Source organism: Oxyura jamaicensis, chromosome 9 (genome assembly GCF_011077185.1).
Source record: "Oxyura jamaicensis isolate SHBP4307 breed ruddy duck chromosome 9, BPBGC_Ojam_1.0, whole genome shotgun sequence".
In the NCBI taxonomy this organism is placed as follows: domain Eukaryota; kingdom Metazoa; phylum Chordata; class Aves; order Anseriformes; family Anatidae; genus Oxyura; species Oxyura jamaicensis.
In genome coordinates, this window is record NC_048901.1 from 1,928,056 (window position 1) to 1,946,696 (window position 18,641).

General features: G+C 38.3%; 1 protein-coding gene across 7 annotated transcripts in view; it reads left to right on the plus strand.

The window, feature by feature from the left end:
* The window catches only part of SLC9A9 (solute carrier family 9 member A9), a 228,530-nt gene that overhangs the window by 151,025 nt on the left and 58,864 nt on the right, over positions 1-18,641 (plus strand). For 5 of the 7 annotated variants that reach the window (XM_035335056.1, XM_035335059.1, XM_035335060.1 and 2 more), the window contains 2 exons: positions 100-148; positions 4,729-4,808. The exons of 1 other annotated variant lie outside the window; for it this stretch is intronic. In XM_035335056.1, the coding sequence (XP_035190947.1) occupies positions 100-148; positions 4,729-4,808 (129 nt within the window). Of the gene's footprint in view, positions 1-99; positions 149-4,728; positions 4,809-5,724; positions 6,383-18,641 lie in introns of those variants that run through there. One more of the 7 variants, XM_035335057.1, reaches the window with a different exon arrangement.

An 18,641-nucleotide genomic window follows, 5' to 3' on the forward strand; every position in this document is an offset into this window, starting at 1 on the left:
GTAGGAAATGAGTGGCACGAGAGAAAAATTTCAATCCTCAAAGCTCTTATACATCAAACCATTACTACATTGTTGGTTTTGTTTTTTTTTTAAAAACAGAGTTGGTGTAGATCCAGATGAAGACCTCAAAGGACAAGCTGCAAGCCAGGTACGTTGGGATTGCAGATGTATGTGCTGAATTAAAAGCTAGTCAGACGTTGGCAGAATGTGTTTGTCAAGTATAGCGTTAGAGCTGGAAAGTGTTAAAACAGGCAAACTAAAAATAAAAAGGAGCTGTAAAGTATCTTTATAGTACAAGGTACAAAGAAAGGAGATATATTTTTCAGTGTGTTTGTATCATTAAAATTTTGTAACTGAAAATATTATAGAGCTTTGAAGAAAATTATAAATAAATGCAAAGATATCCTGAGAGGTCTAATAAGCAAAATAATAGAAGGATGGCCTTCATATATTCCACTATTTATCACCTTCCAAATGCCACACTTATGGAAATGAGACATTTCATAACAACATGTAATTTCCTGGATTAAAAAAGGAAAGCATTAATCCTAATAGGTCACGTTTCTGAAAATATTTTAACATTGAAACCTGAGTGTACTGAGAGCTCGAAAACTTTAAACTAAAGGAGGCTATCTAGCAAGCTGCAGCTGTTCATCTGTCAACCTCCCTTTTTTTGTCGTATATGTATGGAATTGTTTCAAGTGCAGCATTGTCTGCAACAGCAGTATAAATCTGTATGGGCGGACGTACACAAACATGACATCCTCCAGCTTGGTAAATGGAACACCAGTAGGACTAGGGAAAATCAGCACGACAGTTGACAAATTGCCAAAGTGAAAAACAAAAAGAGTGCCAAAAAAGAATACTGTCTTCCTCTTTCTAGGTAATACCATCCCGTGCACTCCTTCAGACTACCCAACTACAAGTGAAATTGGAATTACCGAACAATTAGAGAAATGTAGAAAATGAGTTAGAGCAAGACATGAATAAGATGCATTTAGAGTCTCAACACTCATTGAAACTGGAATTCAGGTGCCTAAATGTCTTAAAGTGACTGAAAGGACAGAAAAAGATGATTCATATCTGATCGTACCCTTAGTTTTTACATCTCAGTCGCTATTAAAAGGGCTATCACTCCATTTCACCAAGACAAGATATTGATTTATGCTGAAGCTGAAGGGACTAATCACTAATATCACTCACCTAAGCATCTTGGTAGTAATCCCTACAATGCCTCTGCCCAAATTCTGACCAAAGACAGGACACAGAACCTTATTCTTAATGTTAATCTATTCTTGCTAGGATTTCAAAACTATTGAATTTTGGAAATATTCTCCTTTGCAGCAGTCACAACTTAGCAACATAACAGAATGCTGAACGGAACAGCATACATACTGACTGAATTAATATGTTTTGTGAAAACAGGATTTCTTCAGAAGCCAACAGGCCTCTGGTTTCCTCCTCCTTGTATTAAAAATGAAAATAATCATGTTTATGAATAACAGTAACACATCCAGTGTCCCAGCTGTGCCCTGTGAATCAACACCTATCTCTGTTGACAAAACTCTGCAACAGAATACAGGAGGTGTAAATAAATATAACACCTTTCATGCCCTGTCACGTCCAAGTCAGCAGTCCTTACAGAATAAATTTTACCTTGGAAGATAACTTTGCTGCTACAATTTCTCCTACCCTGTGGTTTTCCATTGTGATTTCACTGAGCTTTTTGTATTTGACATCTCAATCTGTTACTAAATCAGTTCTCTACAGCGTAGCCTGTAACCCTCTATAACTAAGTACATATCAGAGTTGTTATTCTAGCTTATTTCTTTTAATTTGCTCTTTTATCTCATCTCCTTCATTACTCTTCCCCTCCCCTTGTCTTGTTTTCTTTCCCTTTATTCCTAACATGATATTTTTATTTTACCTGCTTTTCATTTTCTTACTACGCTAAGTGTGTCTTCACAATGAATTAAGTCTTTTCTGATGTGTACCCCATATAAACAAGCGCCATCCACATAAAAGAATGTTATTATAGGGAATGAAAAGCAACAGCCATAGAAAGGAAAGTTCAAGATATGAGCTGACACAAACTTTATACATGATGAAAACGGACTCTAATGTCCAAGCAAGCCAAGTCAGACCTCAATTACAGTTTGAGCTCTTATCAAAACGACGTCCCATTTGACAGAACGTAGGTAACCCCGCAAGACCAAAAGAGTATGCCCTGAATTAAAGCTTGCGATATCTATACATGTACCAATACACAGGCAATGATGTTGGCACCTTAGAGTTTAATTTTTTTTGTATGCCTGTAACTTATTTAAGTTACAAGTTCCTTGTACACAGTTGTTGGACTTCTGATGATGCTCACTGTTTCATCCTGGGCTGGCTCAACCGGTGTTTTGGGCAGTCAGCCAACAGCAAATTCCAATTCTAGTTGTAAGACCCGGACTAGCTGTAAGACTTGGAAAGCCAGGGCTCCTTCCCTAGCAAAGATATAGAGTATTCTAATTTATAATTACCATCTGTATTTCACAATGCTGCGATCTCATACATCAAAAACATCTTTCAGTTTCTTTGCATCAGTTCTGCCTTGCTTTTCCTTAAAATGTGTTTATCGTCAAATCATTATCATTACAAAAGCATTAACAGAGAAAAATCAGCCCTACACTCGTATCTATTTATTTACTGACGGACTGCTACAGATAGCATATATTATCATACAAAAAGTTAGATACAGAAATAACCAAAAGCAGTCACTTTGCTGCATACTGTATACATTCAGAGTGTAAACACCAAAAGCTAACTCTAAATAAATATAAATAATGACTAAGCAGAGTTACAAAATTGATCTATTAACAAAAAAAAAAAAAAAAAAAAAAAAAAAGCTTTCATGGCAGTGAGCTTTTTAACTAATTTCCCCATTAAAAAAAAAAAAAAGGTAAATAACATTTTTTATTCAGATGGTGTTTGTAGCTCAGAAATTCTGCTATGTTAATCTCCAGTGTGAGGCATTTTCTACAAACATTTTAGAAGACTGGGGTAGATGTATTGATCTCAGGAGAAAATTGGACACCTGGTAATACACCTATCAAAATACTCTCTGTCAGGGTTATGGTCATAGTTTACCTGTGACTATATCTCTCTTAGTATAATAAAGGGCAGTGTTAATACCTTTCCCCATCAGCTTCCTCCAGCAGCTGGTTGGTGAGTTTACTGCAAGGGACTCATTAGAAGAACCTGCAGTCCGCGAGTAAGGGACGAGAAGCATTGGCATTTCACTTCACAGAGAAGTTTGTGTCCGGAAGAGGAGATGAGCTGTCTCCCCAGCTGTTACCTCCCTGCACTGAACTGCAGGGAAATTAAAAAGCTACTTTTTAAGACCGTAGGACCCTAGGACCAGCAACAGCCCAAAAGCATTCACACTGACATCACCTGCCTTCCCTCAACTGTTCTGCCTCTGCAGGAGCTGCGTGACAGAGAACTGTGCAGAAGTGACCTACCATAGAGCTTACCTGCCATCACACTTCCCATTTAGGCATTTCGACCCTTTTCCCCATCTGTGTCTATCTTGTCAAAATGCACTGTTAAGGTACCGAGGGCCTAGAAGGGTGCTCTGCTGCTCTCTTGGGGACTGGCACCATCTCCTACCCCCCTTCAACCCTCCCTAGATTCTGTCCTAAAATACTCAATTCAGTAACACAGAATCTGAACCCAAGAATAATATTTGGCCTATTCAGTGCATTTGTAAATTCACTGCGACCAGCCCTGCTGTTAGCAAAATCAGCAGCAGCTACACGATAGTTTCTGGCTCCACATAACCTTGTCCATTAATATTATTAACATTGGCCTATTTACATGCATGTTACTGTATTGCAGGAAAATAAAATGTTAATGTACTATTAGATTAAAAGAAAAAATGTTAAATTGGTTTAAAATTGCACCAAGAAAAACATTTCCATTAAAAAGAAATCTGGCTTGCAGCGAAACAGACACAAGACAATAATGAAGTATCCTTTAGAGAGCTGACAGTCCCGTTCCTAGTTCCATCCTGGCACTGGTTCTTCCGCTGTGATGCCCAGAGCGTGACCAAACTCTCTGTCTGCACAGAAGACCGTTACAAATGCATCATTCCAAAATACGACACAGTAAAATGACAGCGCATCTACCCGTGCCCCAGAGTTAGGCTGCAGCATGGAAAGCAGTGTTTTGAGTCAGTGCATTTTGGTGCTTATAATTACCCTTACTATTCTCCTGTGTTCCTATAACCTTGGAAAGAAGCACAGAAAGTAGTGTCATAATTATTAGAATACCAGGTTCCCTTTGGGAATGACATTTTGTTAGCCATACGCAAATAGCATCTGAGCTTGTAGGAGTAAACTGAAGGAATCCCACAATAGCAATTAAATCGAAATATCATTCTATTGATCTTAGAATATAGTGCTTCTCAGCTGCTTAGTAAAATTGGAATCATTAATAAAATTAAATGCTACACTCTTCTAGTGAGTATATAGCTATGAGAAATGTGCTATATGAGCCCATTTACTCATGAACCCCTTCACAGAGATGACATTCCTGCATGAAAGAGGCTTTTAAAGGAAAAGGAAAAGGAAAAGGAAAGCAGTTAATTGTAATTCACTTTGACATGTATTTTTAATACTAGAACTTCATATTTTATTTATGACATAAAAATGCTTTTCACTTTTTTATTTATTCATTTTGCAGAGTGCGTCTAACTCGGATAAAAATAAAACCAAAGCTGAGAGCGCATGGCTGTTCAGAGCATGGTATGCCTTTGATCACAGGTATCCTTTTCTGTTATAAGCCACAGACGATAGTTTCATTACAACTGGCACTTTCAAAATACTCAAAAAAAATGGTTGTATGTTCAGAAACACGTTAAACACTTCTGAACACATTAAAAGAAATTACACTTTTGTAAGGAGGAGAATTCTTCAAAGTTCAAAAGAAGTTGTAGAGAAGCAGGGCAGTGCAGTGGTGAGGCTACAGCAGTGAGAACCAGCCGTGATCAGAACCTCTGCCCCACAGCAGTATATGGTCAATAGGTTTAAACAAATTAACCCTTTTAAATTGCAGGAGAAAACTAAGCCAGTTATAAATCAGATCTGGTGTAAATTCTGTGTCTGGGAAACCAAGAGATTGCAGCCCAGTGGCTTCTGAACTTTTATATCCTCAGAGCAATAGCTACCAAGAAGAAGCAAAAATCAGAACACACTGGTTTACCCACACCTCTTACAAACCGCAGAGAAAGATGCACCCATTGTGAAGATGTAGCTCCCAGGATTTCCCTGGAGCTCATGCTTCATGTTCCTTAGATTTCTGAGCTTTTGTGCTTCCATTCACATTCCTACTGGGACAAAACACTTGCAGCTACATCTTCCCAAAGCAAAGGCAGAGCATACACTCTGACAAAGAGATATTAAAGTTACAATTCTAATTTGTCATTTTAGTCTGACTCTGGAGAGGCTTTGCATAGATATCAGTGAGATCCCCTGATAGCAGTCATGCCCTAAGCCTTTACCAGAAAACACAATGAATATAATAGAAGTCCTTCTGCTAAGTTCCACACATCCATGCAAAGCTCTACCAGTAGTCTCCATTATTCAGTAACACATCAATTAATTATTCCATTGCCCTTCACTACTCAGTAGAAATTAACATTCCAACTCCATGTATGTTTTTTTCTGATAGGAGCTACAGCAAACTAGCATGAAATATTTCAGCAGATAAAATGCTGCTCTTGGGGAATACAGCTTCCTAAGAGGAGTTCGAGTGAAGTTATCCTTCAAAGAGACTTTTGATGGAAAAAAAAGAAAAAAAACATTTTCTTGGTTAAAAATGAATGCATTACCCTAATTCAACTACCGGAGCAGTTTTAAGGGCCAAAAAGTGCTTAGAATTAAAATGTTTCCCTAGGATAATTATTTAAGGATACTTAGAAATGGTAGGTAAATGCAATATGAAGTGGAAAATGTTTAAAAATTAATGCTGAGTACAAGCATAACTGGTTTAAATACCACCCAGTCCCACTTCTTTTTCAGAAGGAATAGCCTGTGGTTGTGTATTAGCAGCTGTAAGTTGAAAGGGACAGATGAACAGGGAAAAAATAAATAAATTTTTGTGCTCTGAAAGGGAAAAAGGAGAGAGAGGAAACAAGAAAACATGTCCAAGAAAGGCAAGAACTAGGCAAAGGTATGAAAAAAGAATGAAAGAGCCAACAAGGGTAGAGCTAGAAAACAAGGGACAGAGACAGAAGGAAAAGACAGAAATCAATATGAAATAGTTGGACATTACATCCAAAGCAAAAAGACTGTAGAATTCATTCACCAGAAGTGAAAACAAAGGTTGTCTATCCTACTGTCTTCTCAGAGGTTTTCTGTATAGTACAGGTCCTGAAATGGGGTTTCTGATGCTTCAACCTAGAAAATCTGGTTTCTAAGTCTTTTGCACTTCAGAAAAATATTGTGAAAGTGTTTGTGTTTTCTTTTAAAGATTCTTAAAAAGAGTACATCCTTTTAATCTCTTCAAGTCATGATCTTCCTTCAGAACTCAGATTTTCAGAAGTTATAGCCATGTCAATATCCTGAAATATATTTTCATTACAAACAGTACGTCCATATTTTACTAATACCAAAAATGCATGTCCATATACGATAACGGTTAACTCACTAATGCTGTGACTCACAGCACCGAGCATTTATTTATTCACTATATTTCTGAAGTACAGTATTTTCAGGGAGACAGAAATTACCCACCCACACTTTCTCGGTTTGCTTTTCTCTGCCTAATGCTACAAAGCTGTGCCGCTAAATTTAAACAAGAAATTGTCATGTAGCACAGTATTTATGCCGAGCGCGAGATTGTACAGAGGATTATGATAAAGTTTCCAAAGAAAATATACTGAAAAATAACAATCTTTATGGTTATATACTTCAAAAGTATCCATGACGGCAACATTGCTATATTTCAACATTTGCTCTTAGGCATTAAGACAAATATGCTCAAAAAAAAAAAAAACAGAATCAGATTTTATTTTTGTTCTGAATGAAAAAGTCCTGATCCAGAGTCAGATGGATTCAATATGGGTTGTTTTCTTTAAGCAAGTATCTTTGAAACAACCATTGACACCTAAGAAAAACATACTGTTCTCTAAATTCTAGGCTAAGGAATGTTAATATTGGAATAACAAAAATGAAGATGACATCATTTAAGTCATCATAAGTGAGGATGCTGATCCAAGATACCATCCTGGATATTCATTTCAGTAATTTAAACAATTACAATATAAAACAAAATACTTGTTATCTGATGGGGTAAATTCCACTGAATTTATTTCAGTTTCCTTGGTTTTGCAGCCTTTTGGTACATTACCATTTGAAGCTGTGGTATACTCCTAAAGGCTAGCGGAGATCTGAGGAAGGAAAAATATATATATAAAAATATATAAGAATTTATCTGGGGGGAAAAAACAGCTCTATAAGCATGTCTTTGTATTGTTGATGTGGTTTTGTGGATGTTGTTTTTTCTCCAAAGCAGATGTAGCCAAGTTTCGCTAACGAGTAAGTAGGTGGAAATTTTGTCCTGCAAGGACAAGAACCTGTGTACATAAGGGCAGAGCTCAAACAAATGGTGAGCAAAGTTGTCCAGGCCCAGGCATCCCACAAAATTGTAGCTTTGCTCCCAGCTAGTAGCAATTTGCTCAGCCTTTACTTGCTTACTCCAGCCAGGTTGTATATAAAAGTATCACTGTTTCTTGTTGCCTAATCCCAAGACATTGTATCCCTGTCTAGAGCTGGAATTCTTTCTCGTCTCCATAGGCCTGTATTCCCAGTCACAATCTATTGCTTAAAATCAAAGTAAAATGAATCGAAGCATGCCTTGCAAAGAGTCTTTACCTGCTTTTCCAGCTCCTTTGGACTAACCCCCTGCAATAATTTCTGGTTTAATATAACATTACACAAGGCTTTGTGTCCACTAAGACTTCTTGCTCTCTCTGTGTTCATACAAAACTGACTGCCTCGTGTGGGGTTCCTTTTGCTCTCACTGGCTGGTCTGTAGCATCAGTCAGGAAGATGGCTGCACTGTTCTGCTTCTTACACTGTGTACTGAGAGGAGAAGGTGTTTGGGACACAAACATGCAGAAATAACTGAAACTGAATATAAAAAAGGGAACATAACGTATCTGCTAGGATGTCTCCGTCCATAAATGCTCATGATCTTCATAAGGAGAAGCCTACACTACGTAGCAGGATACGTACATTTAAAAGGTGAGCTTACTCTTCAATGCCACAGGCTCAAATTTGTATTGAGAAAAGAAGAGTTACTTTGTAATACGAAGACATGCAAAATTACAATAGCGGAAAGTAAGAAGAGAAGGAAGAGAGAGGCTGGCTTTGCATTCATGGTAAGTTTATTTTAATATTTAGTAAGTGTTAAACTGAAAGAGATAGACCTTGTGCCCACCTACAGCCAAGTCTAGTCCTTTTTTCTCTGGCAGTGGGGTAAGATGGGATTGCGTGATGTGGCCAAGACCAAATGACCAAAGTTCTAGGGCTACCTATCTTTGGCAGACATGAGGGCTGAGAAGAGGTAGGATAGTTGTTGTCAGCTGGCAAGCATGGGTACTATAGGTGTAACGGTGACGCCTGCATCCTTCATCTCTCTCCAACTTGGCAAGTCCTCCTAGGAATACTGCTGACTTCTGCCGAGCTGTGATTTTCGGTGCCCTCACATGCACACTGTCACAAATAGGAGGAGGAGGAGAGGTTTCTCCTCCTTTACAGATTTCTTTTGAATTTGAGGAACTAACATTCAGTTATCCTGAATAGAAGCAGGAGTCTGGGGCTGTGAGAGCCAATTCTCCATAAAGCAACTTCTAAAAGCATTTCTACTTGAACTGCAGTTATCCATCATTCAGATGCATTCCTTTCAGTTTAAAAAAGGTTGTTTGTGTCCCTTGCACTTACCTGAAATCAATCAGCCAAAAGGAATTGCATTATTTGTAGACTTTAGTTTATCCTCCTTAACTTATCAGGGCACCTATCATTTTATTTCTCTTGTGCTTTGTACATGGATAAAACAGACATAATGGCTGCCTATAAAGTAAGATAAGTACTATTCTGTGCCTGTGAGAAAATGGGAAAGCTGCTAAAAGCAAAAGTCTATTCCAGGGTGAACTGACAATCAAAGAAAAATTTCAGCATTTTGTGGCCTTCAGCTGAATTTTCCTTAAGAGATGACTCGCTACTGACCTATAAGAGATAGATGTCTTTGGAAAGAAAAGACAAGAGGCAGTAAGCATGCACGTGCACACCATTTTCTTTCGCTTACTAGAGATGGAAGGTTTCCTTAATTACTAATATTCTGATCTGGTAATATTTATCACTTCAGTGACAAGAGTAAAATAGTACTCAGTGTCTTAGCTTTGGACCAAGACCTTATTTTGCTAGAGAGCTTCCAAACTGAGTAAAGATAACTCTATATCAGAGACTTCAGCTTTGTTATAAACCAAAGTAGCATCAGATAAGTCAATGTAAGCAAATTCAAGTAGCTCACGTGAACAGTAATGTAGAATTTGCTGCTAGCAAAAGGTGGGATCCACAGCGGAGAAGTGCTAATCTAGCACAGGGTTTGGGGTTTGCAGGTGTTACAAGCAGATCATAATAAAATCTGAGAGGAAAGCAAAAATACCAGTCAACGGATTGGAGTGGACGTCATTACATGAGACATCATTACGTGAGCGTGACACAAGAGCAGCTGACTGTCATAAAGCTCTGTCAAGCACTGCAAACTTGAGAAGGACAAGGTCCCCAAAAGACATTGTATTACTAGCACTAATTGCCTAAACTTGGTTCAAACCTCATTCAAACAACACATTTGAAAGCTTGCGATCTATGAAAACTCATTGTTCTTTTTACGGCACAGATAATCAGTATATCTGATTTGGTGCCATTACCTGACCCTTTCCAAGGACGCAAGATTGTTGAAACTCTGCAAATTAACCTAATAAATAAACATGGCTAATGATTAGTCAGAATAATAAGTGACCTCAGTTTGTCCTCCATTCACAGAAGGAAAACTGAATGAACAATTCTTAAGCAATCCATATTGATTATGCAAGTAAATTTCTCATTTGGGAAGTTTGTCTCACGTCAATTCCTTGAAAGTCTCTTTCAGGTCCAGGTATTTTTTACAAGAAAATATTACTAAAAATGAGTTAAATGCCAGCTATGAATAAAAAATACAAAGCTTTACAGGAAAAAAATAAAAATGGTTCTTTTACAGTATTTGACATATGCCACTTTTCACCATTCTGTTGCATAAAGACTTATGTAAAGATTTGATAGTTGCTTGTTTTTACTGCGAAACATCAGCCTTTGAACTCACCCCTTCCCCACGGTGATTCTGAAGGAAGACAGGAGTGGCAGGAACTTTGGTCCACAAATTATAATCAAAAGGAGATAAAGTTTGAATTTTTTGCTATTTAGATTTTTAATTCTGACTCAATACACCGTGGAAAGATCTATTTACATGTTCAGAGCTGAAAAAATAGCAAAGAAAAAAAATAGTTATGAAGAAAAACTGACAATCAAAGACAACAGAAAGGCTGGATTCTTTCTCATAGTCTAATTTTATTTTTAAGTCATTCTGAGAGTGAACTTTTTCTTTTTTCTCATTTTTTTCCTCTCCAAAGGCTTTACTCTTTACTTCACTGGTAGCTAAGCTATTATATAAGATTTCTTTAATGTCTTCATAGTATGCAGTATTTTTGCCTTTAAAGGAAGGAATAGGGAAACATTGGGGAAACTTTATAGGATTTCAAAAATCAATGTTCAAAATAATGCTTAAATAGTGCAGGCATGATACTCGTGGAAAAGACGAGCATATCGTTGCTACTGTGAGCTAAGAAAAGGCAAACTGCTTCAGTGGGAAAAGAGATTGACAGTGAAAACCAAAAAAACTGTAAGCTGTTACTGAATCCATGTTGCTGTCCTTTGGAGACATGCAGGGCCAGGTTCTATTTTCTGTACTTGGCATCGAACGGTCATTGATTTTTGTAGGAGTTTTGTTTGGTATCTAAGGCAGAGCCTGGCCTACAGCTTATTCTAGACAATTTAGTGTAGAATCACCATTTTTTTGCATTTAACATCCTGGCTCCTTTGATGTAGCATACATTTTGTGTGTGCTCTTCAAGGGATTCTTTCAATTTCTGATGACAAGGAGCACAACAAAAAGAGTGTTTCATTGAGGCTACCAACCCCAGTATAACTGCATGGGTCTTTGTGCACCTATGCCACTTCCTTTCATGTAAACCTACATTAAACCATGTTAAGATCTGCAACAGCTAGAAACTACAATCCTCATCCCACAAGGAGTTCTAAGTTTTATAAATAAAATCACTCGTAAAAAGACATTTTTTTTTTTTTTTTTTTTTTTGGTACAAAACAACTCCAAAGCTTATTTATAAAGACAAAATGTTATTTTTTGGAATGTTTCTGAAACATTTCCAAGGTTTATCAACTGCACAGCATCTGGCAGCCCACCAAGTAGGTCAGAAAGTTGACAAAAATGTAGAGAAGTGGAGCTGGAGCCTCTGGAGTGTGCCTTTTGTGGGGCTCTCAGCAGAGGCTGTTAACGTGCCTTCCACATTAGCCAGGGGAGTAAAGGAGAGAGGGACAGGAAACCCAGTGAAGTTCCACTCTAGCATGCCACTCACTGAATTGGACTTTTTGGTTTTTTATTATTATTATTATTATTATCAGTGAGCCAGTGCTTTAGACACAGAGATAACATATCTGTAAGTTTTTGACTGGGTCTGCCTGATTTCCTGTTCTAGCAGCTAAATTTTAAGAAGGCCCTTTCTCTGCAAGCACCACCTGCTTCATGCCCATCGGGGAGCAAACAGTGCCCCGGCCTAAGGAACCTTTTCCTCCCCCCCAGAGCGGAGATATTTGAGTCACTCCTCCCAGATTCACCAAGGGCCCGTTCTGAAGCCATTCAGCAGACTTTCAATCCCCACTATGAGCACACAGCACTTCATACAACCACGGCCTCGGTCAGGCAATCCAGCTCACAGAACTGCTTTCATTTTTCCCTTAATGTTTTTTTCAGCTGCATTTAGCCACCACAGACAGCTGCTGAACGTTAAATCTAAACAGTAGCAAGATTTATGTTTTACCATGAGAGGAATATAGGCATATTTTGTACAGAAGTACTGTATTAATTGATATTGGCCAAGAGTCAAATACTCTGGAATGGACAAAATTTACAACTAGAAAAATTCCTTCATTAAAAAAAAAAAAAAAAAAAAAAAAACTTTCCATTTCTGCGGCGTACTTCTGCCTGTACAGCTGTAAGTTACCATAGCTATCCACCCAAATCCAGAACTTGAAGGAGTTGATCCAAAGCCCACCAAAGCCCATTGAAGTGAACGCACTCGCAGTTTATTGACCCGGACAAACTCCTGCTCAGGCTACCTTAGCATTTGATTTTACTGGTGGATATTGTTTATTATTCCGTGTGACAATTTTTAATTCTGCTTTCTTTTTTTCTCCACTTCTCGCTTTATTATTACAACATTCTGTAGCCTGAACATACAAAGCAGCAGAGGCCAATGCTTGTATTAGTCCACTCGAGCATGAAATTAGTTTGTTGGCTGACAATACTTAGCAGTTCTCAGGAGACCTAAATATGATACAGGAATACCGGAAGTGCCTAGCGTAGACGTAATCAACCATTCTTCTTCTAAGGCTCTTATTATTTCATTTACAGCCCTGGATGCACAAAAAGTTACTTTGCGTAACACCTAAAGTGTTTTCAAATGTTCTTCTGCATGCATATCTTCCACTGCCTTCCGAGCCACTTAGCACACATCAGGATGCTTGGATGTGCACGCAGCACATGCTGCATATGTAATACCATCTATAAATGGTACTTCTTTTATAGCAGCAATTGTCACAGCAAGATGGTGCTAATTATAACATTACCTAAGCAAGAAAGTGGTTGTACTTCCTCATAAGGGTTTGTCAGTAATGTTAAATCACAGTGGTATTCTCGTAAAAGCCATAAGACTATAAAGGAATTCAGTATGATTAAGGTTATTACCAGGAATCCAAAGGGCACATTCATGATTTGCCATGTATTAGAAAGTACTGTTGAATTGAACTCCTTTATAGAAAGCTAATATCAGGATGCAAAGCCCTTAAACACTGGACAAATGTTCCAGTGGGTGTGGACCGGGCCCTCAATAGGCCTTATTCAGAAGCTTTGTCTGTAGCCTGGCATCCTTCCCACCTAGGAGGTGACAGAACAGCACTGCTGTATTGGCTCTGATGGCTGAGTTGAGTGCAACTACTTCAGCATCCTCAAACACAGAACCACCCATCAGGCTAAGGCAAAAGTACAAATGCATGAAGGGGGAAAAAAAATGCTTGCCTCGAATTTTAAGAAAACTCCAGCAATCAGTGATTCAAAATAATTCACTTCTTGACAGCAGAAAAACTCAAGAGCTGTTTTCTATTTTCTGATACTGGAATAGGTGCCTGATTCACCATAACGCGTGCATCATCACACATTCAAATATATGGTGTCAATATATTTGCACTTCTCCTCAAGGGGACGTAGAGGGAAGGTGGAGGGAATAAATCAGAATGAAAATACCGATACAGGGCTGACTATAGGCCTGCGTGATGCTTGTAGCAGGACATTTCAGGAGCTCATTTTAACTGCTTTCACAGGATGCATAAGTCCAAAGCAGGAGAGACAAAGTCTGTCTTTGATCTTAAGACTGCACTACGAGCTTCAAAAGTACAATCAAAGCATAAGTGTAGAGCCAAGAGGAATACAGCTTATTAATCCAGATAAATAAATTTGTAAGTACAGACCTAGAACATCCCGAGGGACTGAGGGGTAGACATTAGTTGGTTTGGGGTTGGGTGTTTTTTTGTTTTTGTTTCTAGTTACCATAAACAGAGTCTAATTTGACCTACAGATAAGAAAATCAGCCTCAGCCGGTTCCATAAAGACAGCATCACAACCACAAAACCTGTTACTCTCCGTTCTTAGTGGTAGAGGGGGAAAGGAATATGCTACGACTTACAGGGTTTGGTCTGTGACAGAGTGGAACAGACCAATTATTTTATTCCATGAACTTTGTTCTTTCTACTTTTAGAAAAAGACGGACAATAAAGGAGTAGCTGTTCCTAAAAGTTCCTAAAAGGAGTAATTGTTCCTAAAGACGGACAATAAAGGAGTAGCTGGCTGCACAGAACGTTTTCAGCTGCTCCTTTGTGGCTAGGTCACAAACAGTCACAGAAGTGCCCAGAGCAGAGAAATAATAACAGATGTGGTAAAATGGTAGCTTTCACAGGGTATACAGTGTACCTAAAAGGTCATGAAAATAATACCAAAAATTTGTGGCCCCAGTGTTCTGGAGATGCTATTTCAAGAAGCAAGAAATATGGTCATTAAAGGTTAGGAAATGCATCTTTAATTACATAAAGGAACAGAATACGTGTTTTGGGCTGCTGAGTTTAGTCAGGTGGTTGTTTGTTTTTTTTTAACTTGTACTATTGTACCTGACGAAAACAGTTTTAACCTCTTAAATATATATATATAAAGTTATTGTAAAGCATCTAATATTTATGCAATTTATATATATTTTATTCCTTTTTTTATGGTTTTCCATGTAATTATGTAGTAGGGACACAGTCTACGAATGGTAAAATCTCAAGTTCTTTGAAGTTCCTAGGCAACGGTGATGGACTTCGAATAAAACACACCCTATAAAATTTTCTAACCAGACAGTGAAATACTCAATCTCGTAAAAGCAACCTGGTGGTTTTTCTGAACCAATTCTTTATCACATTATAGTACTTTAAATATTTAACTTCATATGCATAAATAGAGAAAAAGAGTTGAAAAAATGAAACATTTGTCTACAGTTCTTTGAAATAGGGCATTACTTAATTGACTATCATCTTGAATTGTTTAAGCAATGGTAAATTGTTATTTATTTATAAAAGATCCAGCTATAAACAATTTTTGTTGGATCTTTTCTTATACCATCATTAGGCAAACTTCTGCTCGGTACTACCTACTTTAAAGAAAAGTCCCTGCTCTTCCTTTGCAATGTCTGTGAATAGTTCGAGATTCCTTCCTCATTTCACTTTCTATTTTTATGTACGCTGCTGAGGACCTGCGGTCTGAACTCAGAGATGGCTTGAGCTGTGGTTGTAACATCGAGGTTAATACCACCAACTTTGGGGGCAGTCCATTAGTCGTAGTTTACACCAGTAGAAGAGGTTATCAAAGCATATAGTCTTCAAGCCTTTCATTAGATGTGCTTTTGGCTTCAATCTCATAAAAGCCTCAGTCGCACCAGTAAAACAAAGCTTCCCTATTAATGTCTGCTCTTTTCCAAACTAGTAGGAAAGAAATTTCCTCCATTCCATGTTTTAGAAAAAAACGATGGGGGAAGCAGATTTTCCCACAGCTGTTACACTACCCTACATAGCCTCGGTCATGAAGCTGCTTATGCTGTCTGATTCCCCAGTGGCCAGCTGTCAGATGGGAAGGGGGAGCTCAGCCTTTGAGTACAGCAACCTGATTTACAATTTAACTATCAACAGAACATCCAAAACCAGTTTGAATAATTTTGAAAAGTAATGATAATCCCTAATATTTTCAATATGATTAAGATAAGAATTGATAGACCCCTTTTTAATAGGGAAGCACAGAAATGGTTTTTAGGCATAAAAAGCACAGCATGATTTATTCAAAGCTTGATTCTTCATTAACGCTACAGAACTGTGCATGTCACAAATGGTTACGGTTTCAAAATTCTTTGTGGAAATTTGCATTGCCACACAGCGCAAACTATTTTTGGATTCTGCATAAATAGAATATCTAATATAGAATTACATTGTAATGAAATATGCAATAATGCAAGTACTCATAAAGTTCTTTTCATGTACTTCAGGCATCCAAAAGTTTCAAATGCATAAAACATGATTACACTTGCTGCACAAATGACTGCATATCAGGTTCATTCACATTTCACTAAAACTCAGATTTGAAAATGTATAGCTATGTGCATATATACAGTACGCTAAGACATAGTTAAACTGCTATTAATATCTTGCGTCATGGCCAGAGGGAAGGTGGAGCAAATAAAGATGTGGTTGGCCTGTAGGGCTTGGTCCTTCTAGCTAAACTAGAGGCTCATATTTTGTGATATGCAGAAAATGCTATTTATTAATAATCCATGAAAATGCATGCAAAGCAGCCTTGGATCTGGTTGTTCCACAGGTTGCTAGCCAAATTTAAAGAAGCAATATATAGTTTTTATGTTTCCTTATCTGCTACTCAATTCAACTCCTTACATTTTAAAACACAAGGAAAGAATAAAAATAACGTGGAAAATACATAAGTATAAAATACGTACATACTCCACATCAAATGTATGAATATTTTTCAACTCTGTCTTTTCCCCCACTTTCATTCTCAGTTACATAATGGTGCAGCCTCAGCAGCTGTATTCATACAGAAACTGCACAGCCTCTCTAGAGGCTCGGTGGTATCTTGCCGGCTAGGATAATTTTCTCAGGAAACAGCGACAATTAATTCAGCCCCTGTTGGTCCAAGAGGAACCAAAAATCCCGATTTTCACTTCTCAGATGAGTGCTTTAACACCTAAGCTATTATGTTAAAAAAAAAAAGAAAAAAAAAGCCAGTAACTCACCTGGCAGCTGAGATTTTTTGGTTCAGTTCACTGCTGTCTCAGTGAGTTAGGGATGGTACAAGGACACCTAACTTAGCATGTCACTCTGGGAAATAAGGCATAAATGAAATATCTCCACAACCACCTCCAAACTGCAGTGATTTGGAGGTGTCTGCATCTGATGTCTCTCTCCCCAGCCCAGATTGCTTCTTAGAGTGCATAGAGGTAGGATTAGGAACCTATAGAAATTTCTAGCTAAAAATGCAGACGTCTCGTGGTTTGTTCTTAAATCTGCTCATTTCACTGGATTATGTATCTTCATTCATATATCCATGAACATAAAGGATCATTGAAAATTACATTTTTATTGTAACTTTTTATACGGCAATAAATACACTTCTCATCTCTACATGGTTTTGGTTTAGGCTCTGTTGCTGCAGATTCGACAAGGCAGCCATGTATTTATGGTGGTGTCTTTACTTTTGCACTTAGGAGAGCTAGATTATTATTTATTTATTTTTTTAAGTATAAAGATGTGACTGCTTACAAGTATGAATACAAAGTGAGCATAATGTCTTAGACATAATGCTTACTAGGTCTTTATCGACATACCCATCCTTTGTACAGCACAGAACAGTGATCTGTGACCTTTTCCAATAAGAATGGACTGATAACATTTTCCTAACATCAGATGTGTCTGATCAAAATAATCAACCCTTGCACCAGACCTTCCCACACTCAGCCCAGACATGTAGCGTTCCTTCCAGAAATGCACAACACCTCTTTAGGGGCACTTACAGCAATATTCCTCTTGCCAATCTGGCACAAACATAACGAACATCTGAGGTGTGATTTCATGCACAGAGCATCAGGTCCAATCAATACAAATGAACAGAAATGCCTGCACCTTCTCTAGCAAGCAGACACATGCTCGCCTGGCCTCCACACACAAGGCAACTGCAATCTAACAGTCACACTCCATACGAGCAGTACCAAGGCTGAGCAAATACCTCCCGAGTGCACACAGCAGGGAAAGACCAACTAAGTATGCTACGAGATGCAGTGAAGAAGCTACAGCACATAGCTAAGGATCAGCGGAGGCTGGAAGCTCAGGGCAAATGCAACACACGCTCACAGGCCTTCTCAGGAACTCCTCATAACATGCACCATCTGGGAGCAGCTCCCAGGACCTTCCCTGAAAAGTGCATGCTTCCCTAGGGCAGGGAATTCCCACAGGAGAAGCCTCAGCAAGACCTTTACACCCAAAACTTCCCTCCTCAGGCTTCTGAAACAGGCTGGGGAGATATGGTTATGAGCTTGTCACTACAGATAGGCGTTTTCTGCTTGAGCTTTCAGGGGCAAGTAAAAAGAAAATTCAGAGTCTGCAGAGCAGTTCATCAGCGGCAGAGCAAATAGCTATGACTCAGTTTATCACAAACAATAACAGAACAGGAATTAACATTAATAAGCTAATGCTTCATCTGATTGTATGGTGGTTTTTTTAAAATCTCATTTCTAATTAATTTTGACAGATTGAATTAAAACGCTTATTTGCTTTGCATTTCATGTGCATGGGGCCCTTCCTGAAAATTTCCTCTCATAAGGTTTTATGTTGTCAGCACCAGCCTTTGTGAGCCCTTTTTCTTTAGCACACTGGAGGACTAAGTGCTTATTTCCATTTGTTAAATGTTTTTGATCTATTTTTGATCTTCCTGTTTCTCAGGAAGCTTTCTCTGCTTTTTATTTTGGTTTTGGTTTTTAAATGCAGAAGCTTGATTTTGACTTGGATATTAATGCCTAAGTTCCCAGCTGGCTGCGGAGCCCCCTCCCCAGGTTCCTTTCGAAAAGCCTTCCCGTGTTACTTCCAGCTGCGACACCCAGGACCAGGCCTCCAATC